This window comes from Stylophora pistillata, chromosome 2 (assembly GCF_964205215.1).
Source record: "Stylophora pistillata chromosome 2, jaStyPist1.2, whole genome shotgun sequence".
Classification (NCBI taxonomy): domain Eukaryota; kingdom Metazoa; phylum Cnidaria; class Anthozoa; order Scleractinia; family Pocilloporidae; genus Stylophora; species Stylophora pistillata.
In genome coordinates this window covers 56,929,717-56,954,487 of record NC_142520.1, presented here as the reverse complement: position 1 = coordinate 56,954,487, position 24,771 = coordinate 56,929,717, and the positions used below count along the sequence as shown (strand labels likewise).

The following is a 24,771-nucleotide window of genomic DNA, read 5'->3' as shown; positions in this document are numbered from 1 at the left end:
ATATAATCCAGTTGCGACGATTTTACCAACATGGGTCCCAACATGGCGGAATAAGGAAAGAGGTTCTAAAGATTCTTTTTAAGAACTGCTACAACTTTCATCGCTCCATCATGGTGAAGGAGCAGTTTAAAGAGTCTGGGGTTACTAAGAAAATGTAAGAATTTTTACTTTTTTGTTGTGTTCAGGAGCGGTATTTGTCGTTGAAGCGCTTAGTGGATGTAATGTTTATACGAGAACAGCCGAATTTGCAACTTAATTGCATTGTTTTTTTAACTCCAGTGGTAATATCGATGAATTATTATACGTTTATATTTTATGATGTATCTGAATATTATCATATCTGGCCTATTTTTAAACAGCTGATGTTTTTAAGTGTTATTTATATATCATTGTAATTTGCACGTGTGCCTGTTTAATAGTGTGACAACCCATTACCAACTCGCCTCAGCTCACCTCTGCCTTCTATCCATTACCCCAAAATGCTTCCAAAACAAGCCAAAGCTACATAAAGAAAAACACCCGTTTTTATTTCGAGGAGAGATTAAGGAAATGGGTGTCTACAAGCGGTAAGGTACAGCTGTTTCAATGCAGAGGGGGGAGGGGAGGGGAGGGTAATCTGTATTAAGATTAAAAACTGGATCATTGGATAATGCAATTCAAGACTTTTTATTGGCTCAGCCATCATGGTATATGAGCCAATATACCATAGTCTAATTTCTGTACATTGTTAAATCCGGTTTCTTCTCACAAAATAAAGTCGAGAAGATTTGTCTAATAATTATCTTGGGGGCGTTTTTTTAAGAAAACAATTATTCCACTCTCGCTTGTTGGATATGAGATGATTATAGCCAACTCGGCGCTACGCACCTCGTTGGCTATCTATCATCTCATATCCAACGCGCGCTCGTGGAATAATTGTCAAATAGATCAGCATCTCATCCAGGGGAAGTAGCAAAACTCCAACACTGGATGTGAGATGATAGATAGCCAATCAGACCAGTAGGACTGAGTTGGCCATGATCATCTCATTATCCTACAGGTGGAAGTGGAATAATTGTTTTAATAAAAATGTCCAAATATCTAGATAAATCTTCCCAACTTTATTTTGTAAGAACAAATGGAATGTTACAATTACAATAACACTTAAGGTTCAATTTGTCTTCATGCACATGTGTCATATAATGGCTTACGATGCATGATAGCTAAGCTAGTAAAAACTCTTGAACTGCATTATCCCATGATCCAGGGGTTTTATACCATGGTAACTGGGAGAGCAATAAGAACTGTATGGGGTAATAAGTATGTGTGTAAGCTAAATCATAATTATTTCAATCTTTCGAAGAGGAAGTACATAACCCCTTCTCCTAGAATTGAGGAACATGTGAATTCCCCCTTCAATATCTATAAATTTTCCAGAAAACAGGTAATGAGAATACTCAAAATTGTCACACAGATGTTATCATAATCTAATACCAAATTCTCAAAGCTAATTTAAACGAAATCTGTAGGAGCTCGAGAAGAGAATAATTAGATCGTGGGAGTTCAAGGGTTTAAAATTCAATGCACATGAGGCAGTAACATGTAAAAAAAAAAAGAGCACAATATTGAAGAATCCATGTTTTCTATCTTTGCATAAGTACCATTTATAATGAAGTCTAAGAATTTGCTCTGGTTTCATTCTGTGACTACCATATCATTTATCTCTGTTCACAGAAGCCATGTCAACTTTGGACTGTTTTCTCCTGAACAAATGCACCAATATGCACATATTCACTGTGTCAGCAAAAACCTGTACAATCAGGATCAAAGCCGTACCCCTGTGCCATTTGGGGTGTTAGATTCACACATGGTAACAAAATAGTGGCATCTTTCACTGTCAGTAGTATGTTTACCATTTTTGTTAAATAATAAGCTGAATTACAAGCCTTGATTCTTAGTTGTGATCTGTTGGAGGACAGATGTATAAATAACTACGATCACCACTAAGAACTTTGGTATCTTTACTATGAAACAAATAGATTCCATGTTGCTCTGTATCTTTTCATGGCTTGGTTGCAAAAGGTTACAAAATGTGATAATAAGATCAGTGACATGCAGCTGCATCTTATGTGCAACTTATTTGCTCCTAACACATTTTGACATCAACTGCAATTTACATATTACTGAACAGTTGCACGGCAATATGGAATCTATCGTTGAGCAAAACATAATATTTCATGGGAGACTGGACAAAGTTGATTTAATTAATAATTATTGTGTACATTGATAGGGCACAAGCACTAAAGATCGGAGCTGTGAGACATGTGGCAAACCATTAGCTGATTGTGTTGGTCACTATGGTTACCTTGATCTGGAACTTCCAATCTTTCATGTTGGTTTCTTCAGGTCAACGATTGTCATTCTGCAAAGCATTTGTAAGGTGAATATTTTTTGGATGTGGGATAGTGCGATTTGCACATGCCAAGGGATAACAAATAAAGAGCTGGAGAATCAATCTCCATTCTCAATAAAATTGTGGTTTTAGAGAGTGGCCTCACAGGCATTGTGGTTAAAGTGCTTAACTTTGTGTCTAGAGGAATGGGAGTGGCCTAGCTGAGGTTATTGTGCTGTGTTCTTGGCAAGTTACTTAACTCTAACCATGCCACTGTTCGCTAAGGTTGGATAAAAAGGGCAGTACAGGTGATGGTCAGGGGAATCTGATGAAATACTTGAGGCTGACTGCAATAGATTAGCATTTTTAGGGGAAGGAACAATAATCACAATGACTTTGTGCTGTGAAAATTAATAAAAGCAAATTTTGGCATAAATCCTTTCCACCCAAATATCAGTCTGTATATTCTCCATACTGTTCTCTATACAATTCCTAAGGTGCTGACAAGGAGAATTTGTTTAACAATCAAGGGTATCTTTGGATGGTGATCATTTTCTTTGTTCTCGTTAAGTGTAATGTGTGATTCATGGGTTATATTGTAAGGAGAAATAAGAAGTTAGTCACTTGAAATGGTCAAAATGTTAAAAGGTCAGTGGGTCTGTAAGACTTTCCTTAATCTACAGGTGACAAGTCACTGCTTTATGGTAAATAGTTTTCTGTTTTACCTAGACATGTTCCAGGATACTGTTACCACCTCAAGAAAAGAAACATTTTCTTGATCAACTAAGCAGACCAGCCATCTCATCATTAATGAGGAAGAGCTTGAAGAAAAAGATTGTTGAGAAATGCAAAAAGATCTCTAAATGTCCTTACTGTGAAGCATTAAATGGTAACTCACTTTGGGATACTGTATCTTAAGTTTAAGCAAATCCTTTTAACAGAACCAAATCTTACCTTAAGTTATAGCTATTTTCGTCGCTGTTTACCAGTGACATAATTCTGGCCAAAACCTGACGAGAAATTTATCTTACTTTCAGCAAGAGGTTTCTAAATGACTAGTCTTTACTGTTCTTTTCCTATACTTTCACCCTTGTTACTGATATCTTGTGTGTGAGAGAATTTCTCAATGTAGTTGTAGCTACGTTGTGCACATGTACAAGGGAAGTGGATGTAGGAGCAGTTGCTGTCAGTTTCATTGCCTAGTGGCGAGGTTTTGGTAGCATTAAGTGTCAAGGAATAATACTACTTTGACTCCTCATAAATGTGTGGCCAGCAAAGATGGAAATGAAGTTGTTGTAAATACTGCATTTTCTTGGATAGGAGTCTAGGTACTTACTTAAAATTTTGGCTGAAAAGAGGGGCAGTTATCAGAAGAAGGATGCTTAATCAAGGGAGGTACTCATTAAGAAAGTATAATTAAAGCAAACTGATTCGCTTTAGTTTATGTATTAAAAAGTTAAAAAGGTTTTTATTGGTATCCTTATTATTAAGGAAAGTGAAGGAGTCAGTGGGGGGTAGGGGAGGGTGCTTATTTGAGAAAAAAATGTAGATTTATGTCTCTGTTTGTTTTTTTTTTTTCCCAGGTTTTGTAAGAAAGAGTGGAATGATGAAAATTGTGCATGAAAAGTACAAATCAGCCAGGAAGTATGTTGATCCTGTTATCTCAGAGTTTCAAGCTTCATTTGGCTCAGCCATAGAATATAACAAAGAACTGGAGAGTTTGCTCAGCAAAGCACAGGTTTGTATGAAAAAACTCATTGGTAACCTGGGTCCCATTTCTCAAAAACTGACCCAAAGTAATCTTTTTTAATCTACTTCTAAGGAAATATAGCACTGAGTTTAGCTCAGGAACCATGTTATTATGTTTTTTTTTTATTTTTTGATATTTTTGTTGTTTAAATTTCAAAACTGTCAAAACCTTGATCTTGAATGGAACATGGAAAATAAAAACTCAGTTTTCGGGCTTGTTAAAGTTACCGGGGCCTTTTAAGAGGCAGATGTCTGGAAATGAAATTCAAACATTCTTATACAAAGACTTGTTAAATTGCTGTTGTAGAATTGTTTTTGACTTAAAATTCAATCTGATATTGCTGGATAATATGAAAAGATGGTATTTTTCACTGATTGAATTTGTGGTAATTTTGTATTTCTTTCATCATTCAACAGGAAGTGCTGAATCCATTGAGGGTTATCACCCTGTTTGAACAAATCCCTGATCAGGTTTGTATTAATTAAAGAGATTGTCAGTTGATTTTGGTTAAAATCTAATGTAATTAAAGGAAACTTCATGACAGCTAAATCAGTTCAAAGGGAACAAGGAGCATTTTTCAAGTGATTACCATTAAGTGGAAAAAAGGCTTTTAGAGAAGCATCAAACCATGTCTGATTGTCCACCCGGTTGCTGTGTGAACTTAAATGTAACTGGCTTTCAAATTAGTTACTCAGCCTGTTCAGTGAATGCTGATTTTATCAAGAGTCATCATTTGATATGAGCCTTTTAAAAATAAGGCTGAATTTGATTTAAGCCAAGTTAAAACCATATTAATATAGCAGCAGTATCAATAATGTGGTGTGAGGGTTACCACAAGGTTTGTAGAGGGAATGGCCACATGCTTTTGCTCAATGTTCATAGCTACTTAGCCAGTGCTTCATTTCCCTCCCTCCCTCCCTCCTAAATTCTAGAAAGTATTCATTCCACAATCCTGTTACTTAGAGTTTGTTCTGCCACCAATTATCAGTCTTTCAGTTGCCATGGTGACCTGTTTACCATTTAGGGGAATGCCCACTCCCTCTTATTAACCCTGTGCAGCACATACCCTCTAATAGATCAATACGTAGATACTTTTTTTTTTATGAGTGTTTTTTTTTATGTTGCTGATTTTTTTTTTTCTGTCATTTCCAGGACTGCCCATTGTTGATGATGAAACCTGAGTTAGGTAGACCAGAGAATCTTATTGTGACACGTTTGCTGGTGCCGCCTGTGTGCATCAGACCATCTGTCATCAGTGATCTACAGAGTGGGAGGTGTGTAATTCAGCAATGCATTCAGGGTTTGACACTAACCTTTCAACTTACTAGCCAGGTGGCTTAAGTGACAACTTAGATGTTACAACAATTTCAGTTTGTTTACTAGCCAAACTGGCCAGTGGAAATCCAAAACCACTGACCAAAACTGAATTTCTATTAATCTGTGACTCGTTAGCTACTGTTCATGTCGAGCCCTGGTATTTGGTTTCCTCACTGATGGCTATTGATTTAGGAGGTGACAGATGGTGATAGACAAACATCACCTCAAAGAGAAAGTAGCCATTTTTTTTGTCTGTAAATGTATGTGGAAAATGGGATGTGCTTTGGGATTGATGGCTCACTAGGCTGCTATTACCCTAACTAATGGTTACTTGAATTATCTTGGAGAAGAATGAAATGAAGGGTGTTGGCAGAGTGTCAGGGAGTCTTGATATAGATTTGGGTGGTGACCGTAACGTGAAGTAACAGCCTTAACCAACAGCCTTACCATAACAGTAACCATAACAGCCTTACCATTAGTAACTTCAAAAAGAAGCTTAAATTGTACTTCTTGAACCTGAATTAAATTTTTAGCTACCAAAATTGAATATTATACTGAACTTCTGATATACCCGGACTATCGTTTACTACTTAGATTAATCTACTGCTCTTTGTAAATTTGTGAACATTATACTAAACTTCTAATATACCCCGATTATTGTATATTGCCTAGATTTGATTAGATTAGATTAGATTAGATTAGAATACCTTAGATTAGTCTATTGTTCTTTGAAAAATTAGTATTTTTCTCTGACCATAAGCCATTTAAGCCTCTGGCTTTGGCCAATCTTAGGAATTCAGTTGTATGACACAAACAATGATAAAAAATAAAGAATAAACCTGAAGGGCTAGCATTCTGTAAATATTCTTTTAATTAGTTGCTTTGTATGAAAAAAGATAATCAGGAGAAATGTTGCCCAAGAAAGGTTTTTAATTTTATTTTTTGCTCTCACTGATAGCAATGAAGATGATCTTACCATGAAGCTCACAGAAATCCTTTTCCTTAATGACGTTATAAGCAAACACAGAGCAACAGGAGCTAAAGTACAAATGATAATGGTTAGTGCATATTCATTGTTAGCTCAAATGATAAAAGTAGCACACAGTTCTGACTGTACAGGGGCCGTGCTAGCTACATAGAGCAACAGGAGCTAAAGTACAAATGATAATGGCTAGCACAGAGTCATTGTTAACTCAAATGATAAAAGTAGCACACAGTTCTTGTTGTGCAGGGCCTGCGCTGACTACTTGTGGAAACAAAGGGTAACTAAGATTATTCGTATCACATATAAGATCTTGAATGAATAATCTACTGGATATGTGGACTCAATGGCCTGACTTGTGTTTTATTCAGATGTGGAGAATATCATTTTGTTACTTTACACCATTGTCTTGCAATGACGCTCCTTGATAACAACTCTTGATAAGTGTTGTTTATATGCACAGGAAGACTGGGATTTTCTCCAACTTCAGTGTGCTTTGTATATTAACAGTGAAATGTCAGGAATTCCTCTGAGTATGCAGGTAGGTGTCGGTGAGTTAGTTAGTCAGTCAATAATCATCTTTGATAGTAATATCCTCGTGAGGTTTTTCAGAAACTATTTACAAACTTTTTACAATTTATAAAAACATAAATAACGACAAAACTCATGGTCAGAATTTAAGATAGTATTCCACCAAGTTTTAGAGCTTATAAAGGAAATGTCTGCCTCAATAGTGTGTCTTGCAGAGCGCGCTTGAAATATGCCAATGAGGCATTTTGCCTAAGTTCTTTATGCAAGTTATTCCATATGTTGGGCCCTCTATAGGAAAAAGTGCGCTGACCAGTAGCCGTTCTGTACAGCGGAATCTGCAATCAGTTGGTCATTTCTCAGGCAGTCATTCATTGTAAGCATCTAACAGGTTACATATCAAATAACTTTCAGAGATGTACCCGAAACTAAATTTCTGCTTTAAAACATATTTTTTATCAGCCCAAAAAAGGGTCTAGAGGATTTGTACAGAGACTGAAGGGGAAACAAGGTCGGTTTCGAGGGAATCTGTCTGGTAAGAGAGTTGATTACTCGGGACGGACAGTCATCTCACCAGACCCTAATCTTCACATCGATCAAGTGAGTATTAAAATATCAAACAAGTTGAAACTGCTTACGTTTAAGGTATTATTTTATCACAAGGCAGATCCCTTCTCTTGCAAGTCTTGACGTTTGTTTTTTTTCTGGCTGTTTAGTTTGAGAATCTGTAAGTCAGGCCCCTCTAGGTGACTTTGGTTAATATTGATCGAGGTAAAAAAAAAATGTTCCATTATTGTTTGTCTAGGTGGCAGTTCCAGTGCATGTGGCAAAGGTGCTCACTTACCCAGAAAGAGTAAGTATTATCTATAGCATGTTTCCTTTGAGTATCGATAGTAATCTGAGATTGCATTAGTTTTTTCTTACTTCGCTCTATGATTGGTCCAGAAAAATCGCGCAACTCTCACAACCAATCAGATACAAAACTAAAACAACTCGTGACATGGTCGCCAGCGTTTTCCCGCTTAAGGCAGTTTGCTTGTTTTTATTTTGAGCTCTCATTGGCTCTTAAAGATATTTTCCTTTCTTTTGATTGGCCGTTGAGATTAATTTGGCTTTGGTTTTTCGTCTCTCAATCGGAAAGCGCCCTATAAGAGCTCAGTTTGATTGCTGTAAAAAAAAAATAAAAAAAAAAAAAGAAGCAGCTAGCTAATGTTTTAAGCGTACTAAACTCAAGTCCATGTCCCGTTTGGTTTTTGTTTTTCTCAGAGTGAAGGAAACGAAAACCAATGCAAACCTGGAGTACTTTTTGACATTCAGTTGAAAACTGTTTTATTTCCTTATCATCCGTGTAACACCAATCACAATCACATAAGCTGGAAAATGCAGGATTGTTTTTTGTCAGTCAGGATCTTCATACGTTTTTTTTGTTTTTGCAAAGTTTTGTATCATTCTCGCAGGTAACACAGGCCAACATACAACTGATGAAACAGCTGATATTGAATGGAGCTGATAAACATCCTGGAGCCAACTTCATTCAGCAACGGCAAACAAATATTAGAAAGTGAGCTGATTCTTTTTTTACCTACCTTCGTGTAGCATGCAAGCAGGCCCTCATTGGCCTTGCGACAAAAGCCCACGATTTTCTAGCCGGCAAGCGATTCGAGCGCGCGAGAAGTCAACGGGGTACGGTCGTACCAGACCTCTCACAGAACTCTCGCACACTCACTTTGCTAGCCACTCGTGGATGAAATGAACCGGTTTTTATTGACGGTCAAAAGTGATTATTTTAAGTTAAGTCAGTCTGCCACCCTTTGTGTTTGCATTTTTCAATCCCTTTCGACTCTTATACGTTTGCGCGTTAGACGATGGTCTATGAGAAAATAGATGCACATCTCCCGTCTTTAATTGGCCTGGGACCCCCATTTTGTACAAAATAAATGGTTCCTGATTGCATACCCATCTTCCTTTGTTTTCGTCCAGATTTCTCAAGTATGGCAACAGAAAACAGATCATGAAGGATTTGAAGGTATCTGATAACTTTCCTCATTTTAAGCTAAGATAGAAGGAAACTTTCAAAGAATATTTTGTTAATGTACTTTGATTTAAATGTAGCTTTGTCTCTGACTGGTTGAGAGGCCTTGGTGGTACGAGTTTTGTCGACAAACCACAGAGCGAAGTGAAGCAAAAGCAATGCGATGTCAGGTTACTTTCACCAATCAGTTTTCAGTGAACTTCGTCTCAGGAGAAGGTTAATGTTTCATGTTGGGATTTTGTTCTCCTTAGTATGGAGATATCGTTGAAAGACACCTGATAGATGGTGATGTCGTGCTGTTCAACAGACAACCCTCACTTCACAAGCTCAGCATCATGGCTCATCAGGTTTGTTTAAGTGATGAAACTATTTCTTCTCCTAACCTTTCTTATAATTAGTTTGATAGAGGCGTTTAAGGCAACGTATTCGACTTAGATCCATACCCGTCCAAGTCTGATTTTTGTCTTCTAGCCGTCTTATTCTGTTATAAATTTATTTGCTGATCACCTTTAAAAATTGATACGTCGCTTTTTTTTATGCCTTCCACGATTAAACAAACAAACAAACAAACAAAACATTTAACAAACAATTTTTTTTTTGACCTACACTATTTGTGAAAAGTAATTCACGGTGCCTCAGGAAAACTTGACAAATCATTGGGAAGCTCTCGCTGAAGACTATCGTCAAATCCAGAGGAGACGGACTTGACTCCTGGTAAGAGAACGTAAGGGTAACTTACCTTATGTTCTCTTGCTCCTGGTGGCTTCATGTTATGGATAAGCTTTTGCAATAAGAGAATTTTAGGCAAGGAAGAATTAACCTCTTATGACTGACCTATCACTCGAAGAATTTTAAAACTACGTTATCAACTCAGAAAGGTACAGGGACTTAAAAAAGACACCAAACATACAAAGCTGAGAGGCCTCAAAGTGTAGAACCGAAAATAAGAAGAATGATGTTTCAGTGATGTTTCAATGATGTTCGTTTGGAGGGCGACTTATTTGCGGGTATCCTGTTAAGTCACTTAGCGAATTTGTCTTATTTTTCCTTGTAGGCGGTTGTAAGACCTCACAGAACATTCCGTTTCAATGAATGTGTATGTACCCCTTACAATGCAGACTTCGATGGCGATGAAATGAATCTTCATTTGCCACAGACAGAGGAAGCCAAGGCTGAGGCGCTGACACTTATGGGGGTAGGTACAATAAATAAATATGTGAATCGTAAAACTTAATGGAACGCACGTATACTGTTACGCTAGGGGAAGAGACGAAGATCATGGTATGTTACTGGGTTGCGGTCAGGGTTTGGGGGGGGGAGGGATGGGGGTCGTAGGCGACACAAGTTTTATAAATGGAAAAGAGCCGCATCGAAAGTTTCGAGAAGCGAAGTGAATCAAGGGGTATGCACTTTGTGGAAATACCTATTGCCTCTAGAGAGTAATGATTCAGGTTTTCACGGGCGCCATCGACACACGAGTCCAAAATCGGACACTAGTGTCTTAAATCGGACACTAGTGTCTAAAATCGGACACTAGTGTCTTAAATCGGACACTGGTGTCCAAAATCGGACGCTAGTGTCCAAAATCGAACACTAGTGTCTAGAACCAGACACTAGTGTGTAAAATCAGACATTATTGTCTAAAATCGGACACTAATATCTAAAATCAGACACTAGTGTCTAAAATCAGACACTAGTGTCTAAAATCGGACACTAGTGTCTAAAATCAGACACTAATGTCTAAAATCGGACACTAGCGTCTAAAATCAGAGACTAGTGTCTAAAATCAGACACACTAGCGTCCAAAATCAGACACTAGTGTCCAAAATCGAACACTAGTGTCTAAAATCGGACGTTAGTGTCCAAAATTGGACACTGGTGTCCAAAGTCAGACACTAGTGTCTAAAGTCTGGCACTAGTGTCCAAAATCGATCATTTTTACTGTGTTCCTCAGGTCAAATCGAATTTAGTAACACCTCGGAATGGAGAACCTCTCATAGCCGCCATACAGGATTTTATCACAGGTCTGAAAATTCAATGAAGGTTGTAGAGTACATCTTTTAACACATCTTCTGTTTTATTTTGTTATGATGCAGTAATTTAGGCGCGAGAGAATAAAGTTTCTTGACGCGCGCTCAGTCTACTCATTCATATATACTTTGCTGTAGATCAAGAATACACTGCTCGGGATGCTGACATGTCCAGGACCCTCGGGATGTTAGGATCCTTTGGGTCACTCGGGTCACGCGGGGTCAATTAGTTGTATTGCATCGGAACCCAACACTGGTTGAAGCTCGAAGTCTTAATTTAACTCCCGCAACAATATTTCCTCGATGATTGTTTGGAAAACTTATTCATTGTCTAACATTTCATTTCTGTTCTGTACAGGGGCCTATCTGCTGACGCAGAAAGACGTTTTTCTTGATCGAAGCCATATCTCGCAGCTGTTGGCTTACATCCTGGCTGGAAAAGACGTGAACATCAAAATCGATCTTCCGCCTCCTGTTATACTTAAGGTGAGAGTGTTGTTAACGGGTTGGCTCTTTTTTTTTTTTTTTTCGTTTAAGAAAAGTAAGAAATTGCACTGGGACTAGAAAGATATCCCCAAAGAATTTGTCGTTTCTTTTTCTTCCTTCTTTTTCTGCGTGGTAGTTACAAGCTTCCTCGACAATTCCTCCAGTACAAACACCAACATGCCTGTGTTCGAACAGAGACACTTGTCAGAAAAATAAACTTGCTAAAGACGAGGTTTGCCAGAGGAGTGTATTGGAAATTCACTACTTTGTTATAAAAATGCATGGTTCAATTTTTTTCATTTGACAGCCAGTGAAACTGTGGACTGGAAAACAGGTGTTTAATGTCATACTGAGACCAAACAAGGACATGCCAATCAAAATGAATTTACGTACAAAAGGAAAACAGTACACGAAGGAAGAAGATCTCTGTTTCAAGGACTCTTGTGAGTAAACTATCAGGGAAACCTGATTTAAAGATTTGAAGTGACCTGTAGTGAACTAATTTAGCAGTGTAAGGAGGAGTAGCAAAACTTCTTGGACTTTATGCTAAAGAAACTCGAATAAACTTAGGCAGTTATGGAATTCAGTCTCGTCTACTGAATATAATCTTTTTGCCATTCTGTCTTGATTTAAGAAGAAGACCAAAAGTTAAACGTAGCAAATGTGTCTTTTTCATGGGCAGATGTGGTAATTCACAACAGTGAGTTGATGTGTGGTGCATTGGATAAAGCTGTGCTTGGTTCTGGCTCCAAGAACAGTATCTTCTATGTGCTCCTCAGAGACTTCGGTGGTCAGGTAACTGAAAGCTGCAATTGTTTACTAGCAAAAATTGCGCGGAGTGAAGCGTCTGCTAATGGCGTATTGGTAGTATATTGATAGAAAGCTATGTCGACGAAGGGATGGACTCTGTCTTGATGTCACACTAAATCATCAAAACCCTCATACAAGAAAATTAAGAAAGTAGGTTAGGAGAATTAACACTTTGATGTTCGTCGCCAGGCTGCTGCAGATGCCATGTGGAGAGTGGCAAGAGTTTGTCCATTCTTTCTGAGTGAGTATTAGATCAACGTAACAAGTCTACTCAGTAACAATTATTTGCGAATAAAACATGACGTTTTCGTTTTGCACGCGACACCGTAAATACTTTGTAATCTGTCCAGCAGTATTTGAAAAGTTGTTGTTTTGTATTGTTCAATTCGTGGAACAGGGAAGGCGCTTTAGAATAGTAAACACCTTCCGTTGCTGTAGCTCGAGCTTGACTCCACTTCTTGTTTTTTCAAGTTCACCGGTCTCCTTCCTCCCTCTAAATCAAACCTGTAAGCACCAGGTGAATAGCCCGCGTGGGTTTGCCTCAGAAAAATGACTCAAAGCATGACTCCTTTTGCCGCTGCTATTTGAACCCTCTGTGCGTCGGTCAACGTTTCAGAGAGAAAAATTAAAAATACGTTTGTATAATTTTGTTACAGGTAACAGAGGGTTTTCTATTGGAATTGGTGACGTCACGCCTGGCCACGGGCTTTTGCAGGCAAAGGATGAGCTTCTCAGCAACGGGTATGTGTTTCACAACTTACAAACTAAACTTTGTCTTTTTTCCACGCGAAAAAAAGATTAAAAAGATCAACCGCACCCCATGTCAATCATTCGACATTCCGCTCTTCGGATCTCACATTCCACATGTCAATATCTGAGCAACTACTCACCCAACCCTCCCCTAACTCATCCTTAAACTAGCTTGTTATCAGTTGACTGATGTTGGGTAAGGGGAGGGGTGGGTGAGTAGTTGGTCAGACACAAGTATACTGACAACGATTCTAGTGCCCAACTCTCTGGCTTCTATTTATCTTGGTTGGCAAGATTTGTCATAGGAGCACAATTAGTAAAGACAACCGCGAGAGCGGGCGAGTATGGAGTTGGGGGGGGGGGGAAGGAGAGGTGTTAGGTTGCGCGTGACCCCTTTCTCCTCTTTTTTTATAGTTTTGTTCTCCATCTCAGTCGTTAGGCTTTGAATCGTACATTTTGTTGACATTGCTGATTCTAGCAACGGGCAATACGCGTGTCCATCACACAATGGGGATTCTGGTGTCTAGTTTCCGTTGAATGCATCAAACGCACTCTTTCTTATAGTTTCTTTAAGGTAATTTGTTATGTTTTCTAGTTATTCCAAGTGCGACAGCTTCATTCAGGATTTTAAAGAAGGCAAGTTGCAAACGCAGCCAGGATGTAGTGCTGACGATACTCTTGAGGTATGTGATGATAAATACGAACCAAGGAGATTGAGAATAGGCCGTTTGCGATCTATTCAAATTCAAACTTGGCTCCGACGCTTAGGGGAAGAAACCAAAAAAATCACATCGAGGTTGAGGGATGAATGATTTATGTTTTTGTTTTATTTCCCCCCCCCCCCCCTCCCAGCCTCAGAGCCATGTCAGAATTTCATTGAATCGAAAATAACCTATTGGTCGATGAATAATGTACGCTACAACTTTTTGCCTGATCTTAAATGGCTACCAATCAGTCACTTACCACATCCACATCATCATCTTTAAAGAAAATTTTATCCTTTGTTTTTAGGCTGTTATCCTCAAAGAGCTTTCTGTCATAAGAGATCACGCCGGAAAGGCTTGTCTTCGCGAGCTACACAAGTCCAACAGTCCATTAACAATGGCAGTATGCGGTTCAAAAGGTGAGTATGCGCCATCCAGTTGTCTTTCTCTTAATAAGAAAATACGGTATCGTTAGCGCCATGCGATATTAAGCTGTTCAGCAGTAGGAATAATACTATAGGAGGGTACCGAATAATGGGGGTACGTTTCTAGAGAAACTGGGCTGTTGGATTGGGGGGGGGGGGGGGGGAGAATAACAAGATAAATTGATTTTATCAACAGCGTTGATATTGTGAATTAGCCTCCATTAACAATTTCTTAAGCTGACGCTTCAACTGTTTGCCCTTTGTCAGAGAGAGTGGGTACCGCTCAATTGCTATCATTTAAATGGTCAAACACAAGGCTTTTACCTGCTGACTTATAAAGTACGAACCACCTTAAACAGTCTTAAACAGCATGATAAATACATTTTATTAGACCTTTTGTTGTGTAGTATCGCTGAGTATTTTTACGAGTTGTGCCGTACTTTGACGAGCCCGTAGGGCGAGTCAAAATACAAATAACGAGTAAAAATACTCAGCGATACTACACAACAAAACGTCTAATAAGTTATTTATTATCCAACACGCCAAACTGTTATTTCAGTGCGGGCGAATTTCGCGGATATTTATTTACGGGGAATGCGTGACAGAAGTATGCGAAGCGGAACGGAATTGGCGCGTTGTTGTGTCGCTGTTTCTATTTTCTTCATTAAATGAAGAAATTTTCTGGTCGTCAAGCTGTTTTTCTTCGTTCGATTCATCTAATGAACTTGGACCTATATTTGCCAGCCATTCTGACTCTTCGTCGTCGGAAACATGATTCAAATTGTCCGCCATTTTTTTTTTTTTTCTCCGTACCTACAATTCAATTCTTCGCTTGCGCGATGCGAGAAAACCTGTTTAACGGGTACTACAATAGACGAGTACAAATACCGCGTGATATTTGTACTCGTCTATGGCGTTATTTGTACTCGTCTAGGTGTAGTTGGATAATAAACAGTGTTATTTAGTCATATTTGTTTCATTGGTTGTTTTCTGTGTAATTATTTACAAGGAGACACGGACGAATCTTGTTGATTATGTTAACAGGATTTTCTTTTACCAGTTCTTGTTTCTGTTTTCAGGATCGTTCATCAACATTTCACAGATGATCGCCTGTGTTGGTCAGCAGGCCATCTCAGGCAAGAGAATCCCAAATGGATTTGAAGACAGAGCTTTGCCTCACTTTAAACGACATTGTAAGGAACGTTTTATCTTTGCAAGAATGATTACGAGATGTAAATGTGCGAGCCAACAAAAGTAAATGACAAACGAAATACTGAACAACCCAGATTGCAAACGAACATGGAAAAAATATATATATCATTTACTTATTCACTTTTCATTTTCCGTTCATTACATCACAGCCAAATCTCCAGCTGCCAAAGGATTTGTCAAAAACAGCTTCTACTCTGGTCTTACTCCCACAGAATTTTTTTTTCACACCATGGCTGGAAGAGAAGGTATTGAGAGCGAAATTTTGCGAATTGTTATATTGAAGTTTGGCGACAGTCAGCAAAAGTCTTGGTGTTCATAATACTTTTGAAAAAATGCCGAAGACCTGAAGCTTCGTTGGATTATAATGAAATCGGAAAGAAAACAACAACGAAAAAACCGTTAATATTATTATTGCCATCGATATCTTTATATTATTCCTATCATTGTCGGTCTCGTCGTTTTCATGCTCGTCCTAGAATTTGTTGAAGTAGTACAGATAAATAGTTACATAGCTTTTTTCCTTTGTAGGACTTGTGGATACTGCCGTTAAAACTGCAGAAACTGGATACATGCAAAGACGACTTGTTAAGGTACAAAATAATGAGTAACAAATTAATAACCAAGAAGTTTGATTTGAAAATTGTGGTTAGCTCATTGGATTATCAAGAGGGTCGGGATTCAAGCCCTGTGTGTTGAAGAAACCTGTTTCTCATGTTACCTCCGTCCTTCCGGGATAATTTCTAAGTGGGAAACACAAACTTACCAGGGAACTTGACGAAATGTAGGGGGATGGGAGGGGAGGGAGGAGTGGGAACCGGAAGTGGACTAGCATCCTGCTGATTTAGGCCGAGTCCCAATTTGTCAGTCTCTTCGTGCAATAGAAATACGGATAAGCTCAGCTCACAAGGCTCCACTGTTTTTGTTACGTGTCGTTACAATCTAATAACTTTTTGGTGGAGAAAGGATTTTTTTTCTTTCACTAAGAAAACAACAATTCTCGTTTTGGGAATTTATTCAGTCGTTAGAAGACCTCGCCACCCAGTATGACTTGACTGTAAGAAATTCAGTCGGAGACATTGTGCAGTTCATGTACGGCGGAGATGGACTGGACCCCACTGATATGGAGGGAAAGGATAAACCGCTGGACTATGAGCGCGTGTTCAGTCACGTTCAGGTAAGAATTGTCCATCAGTTTTGTACTTCAGTAGGTGCTCCGGGAAGTTACAATATATTGACAAATCAAATATCAACAAAAAGTTTCGATACTGGGAATTCTATTCAAAGCATTTCGTGTGATAAACAAGTTTAGCTTGGTCTGAACGGAAGCTTCTCGTTTCGGAAATCATAATTGTAAACGTTACTCTTCACATAACGAATGGACGCTTTGTCTCATCTAAAGTGAGACTCACCCACATTTGTCAAAATACCACAATTCGCTGGATAACAAAAAGATACGCTTTCTGGTCTTAAGAAATAAAAGACAGAAAACCATACTGTAGCTCAGCTCATTCTAAGAACTTTTTCAGTCGTGTTCCCGGAAGAATTTAAGTTTTCTGTATTTTAACCCGCAACGATCCTACTAAACGAGTATTTCCTTCATTTTTCTACACACACCTGCCACTAAGATATGTTTTATTTTATTTCAAGACTAGTTGGTATCAAACAACAACAAACATATGAAACATATGTATGAACTGCGGTTATGAAACGTATATATGCACGATCCTTCGCAGTAAAGCACTATTTGAGCAATAGTGAAAATCAGACCTGAAAAAAATTTCAGGCCTGTACGGGATTCGAACCACTGGTCAGTGGTTCGAATCCCGTACAGGCCTGAACGGGATTCAGGCCTGTACGGGATTCGAACCACTGACCAGTGGTTCGAATCCCGTACAGGCCTGAAATTTTTTTCAGGTCTGATTTTCACTATTGCTCAAATAGTGCTTTACTGCGAAGGATCGTGCATATATACTAGTTGGTATGTAAAGTTGAATTATGTACTTAAGTGTTCTTCCACTTGTTTTTGTTGATAGTGTTCGTTCCCTATGAAGGATGAAGAACCTCTCAGTTCAAAAGAGATTCGTCAAATGGCTTTACATGTTTTAGACGGTTCAGACTTTGAACACTGTGGAACAGAATTCAATAAGGATTTGAGGTAGATCTGTAAATCTTTAAAAACGAACAAGATGGCCCTTGGGTCATCGTTCAAATTAAGTACTTACACCATTCGTCAGAACTGGCGGCTTTCTGGCATTCTCCTTTGTTCGGATTGCCCTTTGTTGTTATTGAAGTTTTTTTTTTCGAACTCATTCTGATTTTTGTTTCGCCCTCAGAGCATTTGTTGAAGACTTCGCCAAGAAAGTTGAGAAAAAGGATCCACAACTAAGCGTGGGAGCTGGGTAATGCTTGATCTCTCAAAGATAGCAATAAACAGACGCTAACCTCCTTTTAATTTTATAATCCCTTACTGAACTTCCAAGATCAGATTCCTAACTTTCTTTCCTTTCTATTACGCATGTCCGTGTGAATTGGTCAAAAGAGCTTATTTTTATATCAGGATAACCCCCTTAAGCTGATGATTTTGCCTGCTCCGATAACCAGTTTGCTTGATGGTAAATGTATCATTTTATAAAGGGAAGTTAATAAATGTGTAATAAATGTATCATTTTATAAAGAGAAGTTATAACTTAATCAAATCTGGGGCTGAATAAGTCAATCCATTTATTTTTCTTTTATCCATAGTGCATCTGAAAGAAGTCGCTCCAATGGTAAGTATATTTTCAACTCCCTTGTAGAGGTCTTCAAGGCTAAATATCACTCAGAAAATATTTTAGGGTCGCGAGTTTTCTAGGGAGAGTAAGAAGTTAAGATGTTTATGTGCGAGTAACGGTGGTCTGGTAGCTAACGCGCCGTCGTACGCATCTAGGGGCCTGATTTGTAGCTCCGGTCAGGGCATTGTGTTGTGTTCTTGGACAGTTAGAACTTCAACTCTCGCAGTGGGATGGGCGATACGTTAAACTATCTCTGTTTCTTCTCAGTGCTTTCCTGGGTAGACCGCTGTACTAAGTCACAGCTGAAGCAGTTCCTGGACCTTTGCAAGGAAAAATACTCAAGAGCTAAGATCGAACCGAGCACTGCAGTGGGTGCCCTGTGCGCTCAGAGTATTGGGGAGCCTGGTACGCAGATGACTCTGAAGACATTTCACTTCGCCGGAGTCGCTTCAATGAGTATCCTTTTCTGTTTCAGAATGGCTTTATTAAGAGTTACAGCATGGTTTGTTTTCTACCCATGTTGAAGTTTTCCACCTTAAGTTATTACTATTCCTTTCTGATTTCAGTATTCTTTTTATATTTGGCGTTCTTCTTCCCTGACGAGCGATAATTGTTTGGTGTCCTTCTATCTGAAAAGTAATATTCCAACTAACAAAAACATGGGCAGGTGATTGCGGTATTACCCAAATTAACAGTACTCCAGAAGAACTCATTTTGTAATCTATGCTTTATATAATTTGCGAAGAAACTCTCATTCGTAAAATATTAATCCATGAAAAGTTATTTTGTTCTGTTATTATCAAGCAAGGTGTTACTCGTTCAATAACTTTTTATATACTTGTTGTACGGATACCCGCTACGTTTATAGAATACTGTAAACTCTTTAGCGACGAGTTTGCTCCTGCAGAGTAGGTTTGTTACAACTCTTTGTCCTGATTCTTGCGAATCGTTTCTGTGTCACGCAATAGTCTTGTGAATCGTTTCTGTGTCACGCAATACGTCTGTTACCTTAACTGAATCAGACATCACTCTTGGTGTCCCTCGTATAAAGGAGATCATCAACGCGTCGCGGTTCATCAGTACCCCTATTATCTCTGCTCCTCTTATGAATGACAAAAATGCTGACGAGGCCCGTGGAGTAAAGGGTCGCATCGAGAAAACATTATTAGGAGAGGTATGGGAATTTATTATTGCGTGTTGTTGTGCAACGCTGTTGTTTGTCAAGGCTGAGCCAAAAATATCTCAGTTAAAGGAGAAAGAAAATCTTTGGGCGCTCCAGTGTCAGTAGTATTCAGTTGGCAGTCAAGGCATTTATTATAACTTATTTTACCTGTTTGACAGGTTTCAGAGTACATCGAGGAAGTTTTTCTTCCCAACAGCTGTTTCATTCTCGTCAAACTGGCCATGGATAGGATTAAACTACTAAAGGTAATGAAACTAAACGGTAGGAAGGAATTGTTGCTTTAGTGTTGCTTGAATGGTCGGCTCTGGTAGGTGGTAAGAGGTAAGTGATAAAAAGAAAGGAAAACATATAACGGTTTTAAGGTCGCGAAAATACGTAAGGGTGGCTGAAACGCGGGAAAACTAACAAAGTGAGGCTTGGAAAGCGCGGGAAACCATAGCAAGGAAGAATGAGCGGTAAAATTAAGAAACGGATGGCAGAAATGCGGGAAAGGAAAGTCTGATCAAGAGTTAACTTGGAACAGGTGGCAAAAACGCTAAAAAACATATTGAGGATGAAAAGAGAGGAAATCATGAAAAATGGGTCTTAAAAACGCAGGAAATTACGGTGTGGATTCAAAGAGCGTTAAGAATAATTAACGGGTGGCAAACTGCGCGGAAACATCGAATGGATAAAAGAGCTGGAAGAGTGGGAAATGAGTGGCATGCGCGGAAAAACCTGGCACCGGTGAAAAGGGCAGGAAAATAAGAAGCGGTTGGCAAGCGCGGGAAAAGACACAGTAGTTGTCTACTAAAACACGATCGAGAAAGCAGGGAAACGTGTTGGAGGCAGCTGATGACAAATAGCAGCATGTAAAAAATTCAACAATGGGAAACTTGCTCTAAATTATGCGAATTACGCAAAGGTTAAGTGCAGTAGTATGTGCAACTTTGAGCCCTATTTCTGCTGATTTGTAGAAGCCTAAAAAGCCGTAAGGTGGCTCGCGGTGAAACGACAGGAAACGATAAAAGGCAAGATTTCCGTTTAACCTCATACTTCATTATGCATACAGTTCTTGGATAAAAGAAAGCAGAGGCAAAACAACAGATTACCTTTGGGATTACGGCTTTGGTTTTGATTGGTATGGGGTTCTACGGAAATCTTTCCCGATTAAATGATTGAGGGTGAATTTTATACTGACCTACAGAAATAAAGGCATTTTATTGACATATTACGCATGTGGTTGTCAGTGGTGAATGACATGCAACAGGTGGGAAACCTTGTAGGGAAACTTAAAACTTACAAAAGGTACGTCCTTTGGTACGTGCTGTGAAACGTGTAACTCAGAAAGCGGGATACCTCAAAAGCGGAAAAACTTTTATCGTAGTGAGGGCGGGAAATTTTTTTCGGGTACTAAACGTTGTAATCCATTTGGCTGATGGTAAAATCGCAAAAAATTTGACGGGTGGTAAACAATGTAAGCTTTTTTACGGTTGTAAAGGCCGAAATATTTTTTGCTTATCACGGGAAAATTCTTCGTGTCAGATGACAATTGCGGGTAAACATTAAGTTGATGACGAGCTCGGGGAAAATACGATAGGTTATTTCCTTAGGGGCCGACCATTTAACTTTTGAGGTGGGGGTGGGTGATTTCTGGTCATCAAGAATTTTTTTTTCCAGCAATCTGCTGGGCAGGATATTTTTTTGCATGCTAAATGCTCTTTTTTTCTGTTACATTTTCAGGAAATTTATTTTCAAAAACACCCACCACGCCCCCCCTCCCCCCCCCCCCTCAAGAGTTAAATGGTCGGCCCTTTATTACGAGGAGCTTTCTATGTAACGTGTTTGTTTTCTTTTGTCAGCTCGAAGTTGATGTTGATTCCATAAGGTTTGCAATTTGCAGTACAAGAAAGCTGAAATTAAAACCTCAGGTGTGAATGAACTTGTAAACTTTTTCAGTTTCTTAACCACTCATTTGCTAGGTTTCTGAACCAGTTAAACCAATTAAATATTTGGGACTCTGGTAAGGGTGTAAATAGGGTTACATATGTTGAACAATTTACCTTGGAAAGTTTTATATGTTGTTTCCATTTGGTATTGTCCTTTGAAAAGAGGGACAGAAAACAGGGACGGAAAACAGCGACCGAAAACAGGGACTAAAAGGGAGCACTGAGAAAGGGTCATACATTGTGATCCTCTGTGATAAACGTACATTTGTTTGCAGCAAGTGACCGCTCTTAGCAAATCAGAGCTGTGTATTTATCCCAGTGAAAGCAGCAAGTCTTCCCTTCATTATACCATGCAACAGCTGAAATCTGATCTTCCTAACGTACTCATCAAGGTAACAATGAGTTGATGAACATTTTGAGTTTTTTTCTCAGTCTGTTTGGCATATGTTTTGTCCTTCATTTCTGAGATGTTTTTAATTTTTTGAGTGTTTTACTCGCTTTTTATCAGGGTCATAAGAATGTTAATCGTGCCATCATTCATGTTGACGAAACTCAGGGAGACACTTTCAAGCTGTTAGTGGAAGGAGACGATTTGCTGTCTGTTATGTCCACAGTTGGTTAGTTCTGAGACATTCCTTGTCGTACGAAATTTGTCAGAGAAAATTCCTGCCCTGTGATTGGTCCAAAAAACTCGCGATAATCCCGCAACCAATCAAATTTGTAGTAAACCGAAAAACAAACACGCCTCAAGTGATTTTTCTCTCTTTTTTACTGTCGTTAGGTGTTAAGGGTACAGCTGCAACTTCCAACAACACAGCTGAAGTGGAAAAAGTTCTTGGAATCGAAGCTGCCAGGTTTGTACGGTAGTTCCTTTTAATAGCTGCCGTAGCACGAAAATATTTCGCATGCTGTACGGAATTATGGAGTCTCATTGGTTAATGCAAGTGTCGATGATCCATAACTTACGATTTTCAATATTTCTCTCTTTGCTCTTTCTCTCTGATAAATTCTCTCCTCCCCCTGTGTTCACTCTTGAGATACCAACACAGAACGCTTTGCATATGGACGCTTTGGTGTGGTGTAGAGGTTTGATAGAGAAAGGGTGACTCAACATAATTGCTTTGCGTCTTTAACTCTTCTTACTTCGTGCCCTTGAATAATATCCTTGATTTTGTTAAAGATGCCAGACAGCTTTCCGAAACTGGTAACTGTAGGAAAACCTCTTAAAAATGTTGACCTTTTTGCTATTATTAATATCGTGTCGTGACTAGCCTCTCTCTCTCTGTTACCAGGGCAACGATAATGAACGAAATCAACGTGACCATGAAGAGTCATGGGATGAGTATTGACACTCGTCACGTGATGTTACTTGCGGACCTCATGACTTTTAAGGTGATGGGAAATTAATGGAGTATGTTGTGCTCTTCCTAATAGACAAACACATTTGTTGTCTCCCGCTCTGATGACAATACTTATTTTTCTACAAGGGAGAAGTACTTGGAATTACAAGGTTTGGCTTGGCAAAGATGAAGGAAAGTGTCCTGATGCTCGCGTCTGTAAGTCATTTTCATGCATTGAGATTTTCTAAGATGGGTGAGAAGCCAAGATTTTCCAGTAACAAGAAGGGGGAGTGGGTTGGGGTGCTTCACATCAGAGAAGGAGGAGATGGATGCAATGCATCCCCCTGGCTACACTGCAGAAGCTCAGTACGAAGCATTGAACGAGAGAGAGGGAAAATGGTCAGCCAAAACAAAATGAGCACAGTTCATTTCTTAGCTGTTTGATTTAAAAGTTTTGCTTTTTACATTGTAGTTTGAGAAGACTTCTGATCATTTGTTTGACGCAGCACTGCACGGTCAGACAGACTCCATTGATGGTATGCACAGTTTAGCTCATGTATCACCCAAAAGGTTGCATGTTTTAGACGTTTTGTGATGCAGAAATCTCAGATAACAAAAAAAAAGGAAAACTTTTTTCTACCCCTGGATGAAGTGCTAGTGGTAGTTTACCCCCAGGAATTTATCAGGTTTTCTTAACAGTTCACTTTCACCCAGGCCTAGAACAAAGTTTCGTCCACCAACTCTTCTTGACAAACGCATGATATCATGATATGGAACGTGATGCGGGGCACCTATTACGCCAAGCACGCGGTACGGTGCACGTGGCGTGTGATGTTATAAGTACGTATCCTTGTTCGTTATTACCTTTGCGTGCCTTGCTTTGCAGGTGTCAGCGAGTGTATTATCATGGGAATTCCCATGAGTATTGGTACAGGAATGTTCAAACTCCTCCACAAATATCCTTTTTACGTGCTTGATGATTTTTTATGTTTTTGTAGAATATTCCATACTTACAGTTATCTTATCATAATATAATACTGAATGAATAATATAATATATATCGATTTCTATAGCGCATTTCCATGGAATGCTCTAATGCGCTTTACAACACTGTGCGGGGGACTTTTCCAGACTGCCGGCGGCAGTTTACAATAAATAAACAAGAAATTTTACAGATGCCCCATCCCCCCCATTCCCAGTAACCAGGCCAGACCACCTCACAGTAATCTCGTGATGTGGATTCTTTAACGTCCCCTGCCGAAATTAACTAATTGATAGATGCAGGAGACGGGACCTCCGGCTTTACGTCCTATCCGAGAAGACGAAGCAATGTGAGTGAAGCGTCTTTCTCAAGGACAACGTCAAGCCCCGGCCAGGACTTAAAACCGGGCCATCTGACCCAGAGTCCAGCCCACTGACCATTATTGCTCTGTGGGAAAAATGCTCGACTTTCAGCATTTTTGTTCTTCTTCAGTGGAATTAATGGAGAACAGACCCTTTGACCTTTGTTAAAATGAACGATTTCTTCGGTTTATCCTTAATATTATTTGAACGCCAGACAAAACAGGTCCACCGAGCCGGAGAAACTTGATTTTTGACAACCCTGTATTTCATTTGCCGGAATCTACCATGGACGTGGTGAGGTAGCAAATGGAATGGAAACGAATTTTGCACTTTACACGTGAACTGATTGCGATTATGTAGTTGTACATTCAATTAAGAACATTGAACTTAAGACTCTTTTCTTAGTCTCGAGACTGTTATTTTCGACAATTTGTCTCCTGAAACTTTGCTAGACGGACCTCAATAGCCCCTTGGTACAGTGTGTTATTACTAGCAAATAAGTTCTTCAACCAAAGTCAAAATTTAAGTTACATAGAAACCTGCTCTCGCGCACTATGATGGGCGAACTTGAATCGTCAGAATAAAAAGAAAGTTCATATGTTGAAAAATAACGTGATTGATTATCATAGTTTTGTATGATTCTAGCATAGCAGCGTTGTGGTGTTTCTCACAAGACTGCGTAATTGTGTAAAGACGACAAACTTGAAATCGCCATATTTAACCCTTTACACCCAACGTCGGTTTGCATATTCTCCATACTGTTCTTTCTACATTTCCTGAGGCGCTGACAAGGAGAATGTGTTTAACA

At 39.1% G+C, this 24,771-nt stretch overlaps 1 protein-coding gene across 2 annotated transcripts; it reads left to right on the top strand.

Annotated features, from left to right (window-relative positions):
• The first annotated feature begins 20 nt into the window (after window positions 1-20).
• On the top strand, window positions 21-24,574 carry LOC111337611 (DNA-directed RNA polymerase III subunit RPC1). Of its 2 annotated transcripts, none has more exons than XM_022943947.2 (42): window positions 21-154; window positions 1,714-1,849; window positions 2,270-2,419; window positions 3,101-3,260; window positions 3,955-4,109; window positions 4,538-4,591; window positions 5,274-5,395; window positions 6,397-6,496; window positions 6,884-6,961; window positions 7,411-7,548; window positions 7,754-7,801; window positions 8,406-8,509; window positions 8,929-8,974; window positions 9,232-9,327; window positions 10,035-10,175; window positions 10,935-11,004; window positions 11,369-11,496; window positions 11,804-11,939; window positions 12,179-12,291; window positions 12,496-12,547; window positions 12,963-13,047; window positions 13,652-13,739; window positions 14,068-14,179; window positions 15,265-15,378; window positions 15,547-15,642; window positions 15,926-15,987; window positions 16,416-16,571; window positions 17,431-17,552; window positions 17,731-17,796; window positions 18,140-18,165; window positions 18,436-18,624; window positions 19,191-19,342; window positions 19,510-19,596; window positions 21,193-21,261; window positions 21,555-21,671; window positions 21,788-21,896; window positions 22,061-22,133; window positions 22,572-22,671; window positions 22,767-22,835; window positions 23,092-23,155; window positions 23,506-23,575; window positions 24,173-24,574. In XM_022943947.2, exons 1-42 carry the CDS (start codon window positions 111-113, stop codon window positions 24,264-24,266), a joined length of 4,191 nt encoding a protein of 1,396 aa, XP_022799682.2. In that variant the 5' UTR covers window positions 21-110; the 3' UTR covers window positions 24,267-24,574. The 2 variants fall into 2 exon arrangements, with proteins under 2 accessions (XP_022799682.2, XP_088604777.1); XM_088748651.1 differs by lacking the exon at window positions 21-154 and adding an exon at window positions 535-566.
• The last annotated feature ends 197 nt before the right edge of the window (window positions 24,575-24,771 follow it).

Coding starts and splice junctions, on each gene's coding strand:
- LOC111337611 (XM_022943947.2), top strand. CDS start 111: ATGGTGAAGGAGCAGTTTAAAGAGTCTGGGGTTACTAAGAAAAT. Junction 15,988..16,415: donor TGCAAAGACGACTTGTTAAG/GTACAAAATAAT, acceptor GAATTTATTCAG/TCGTTAGAAGACCTCGCCAC. Junction 22,836..23,091: donor GTGTCCTGATGCTCGCGTCT/GTAAGTCATTTT, acceptor TTTACATTGTAG/TTTGAGAAGACTTCTGATCA.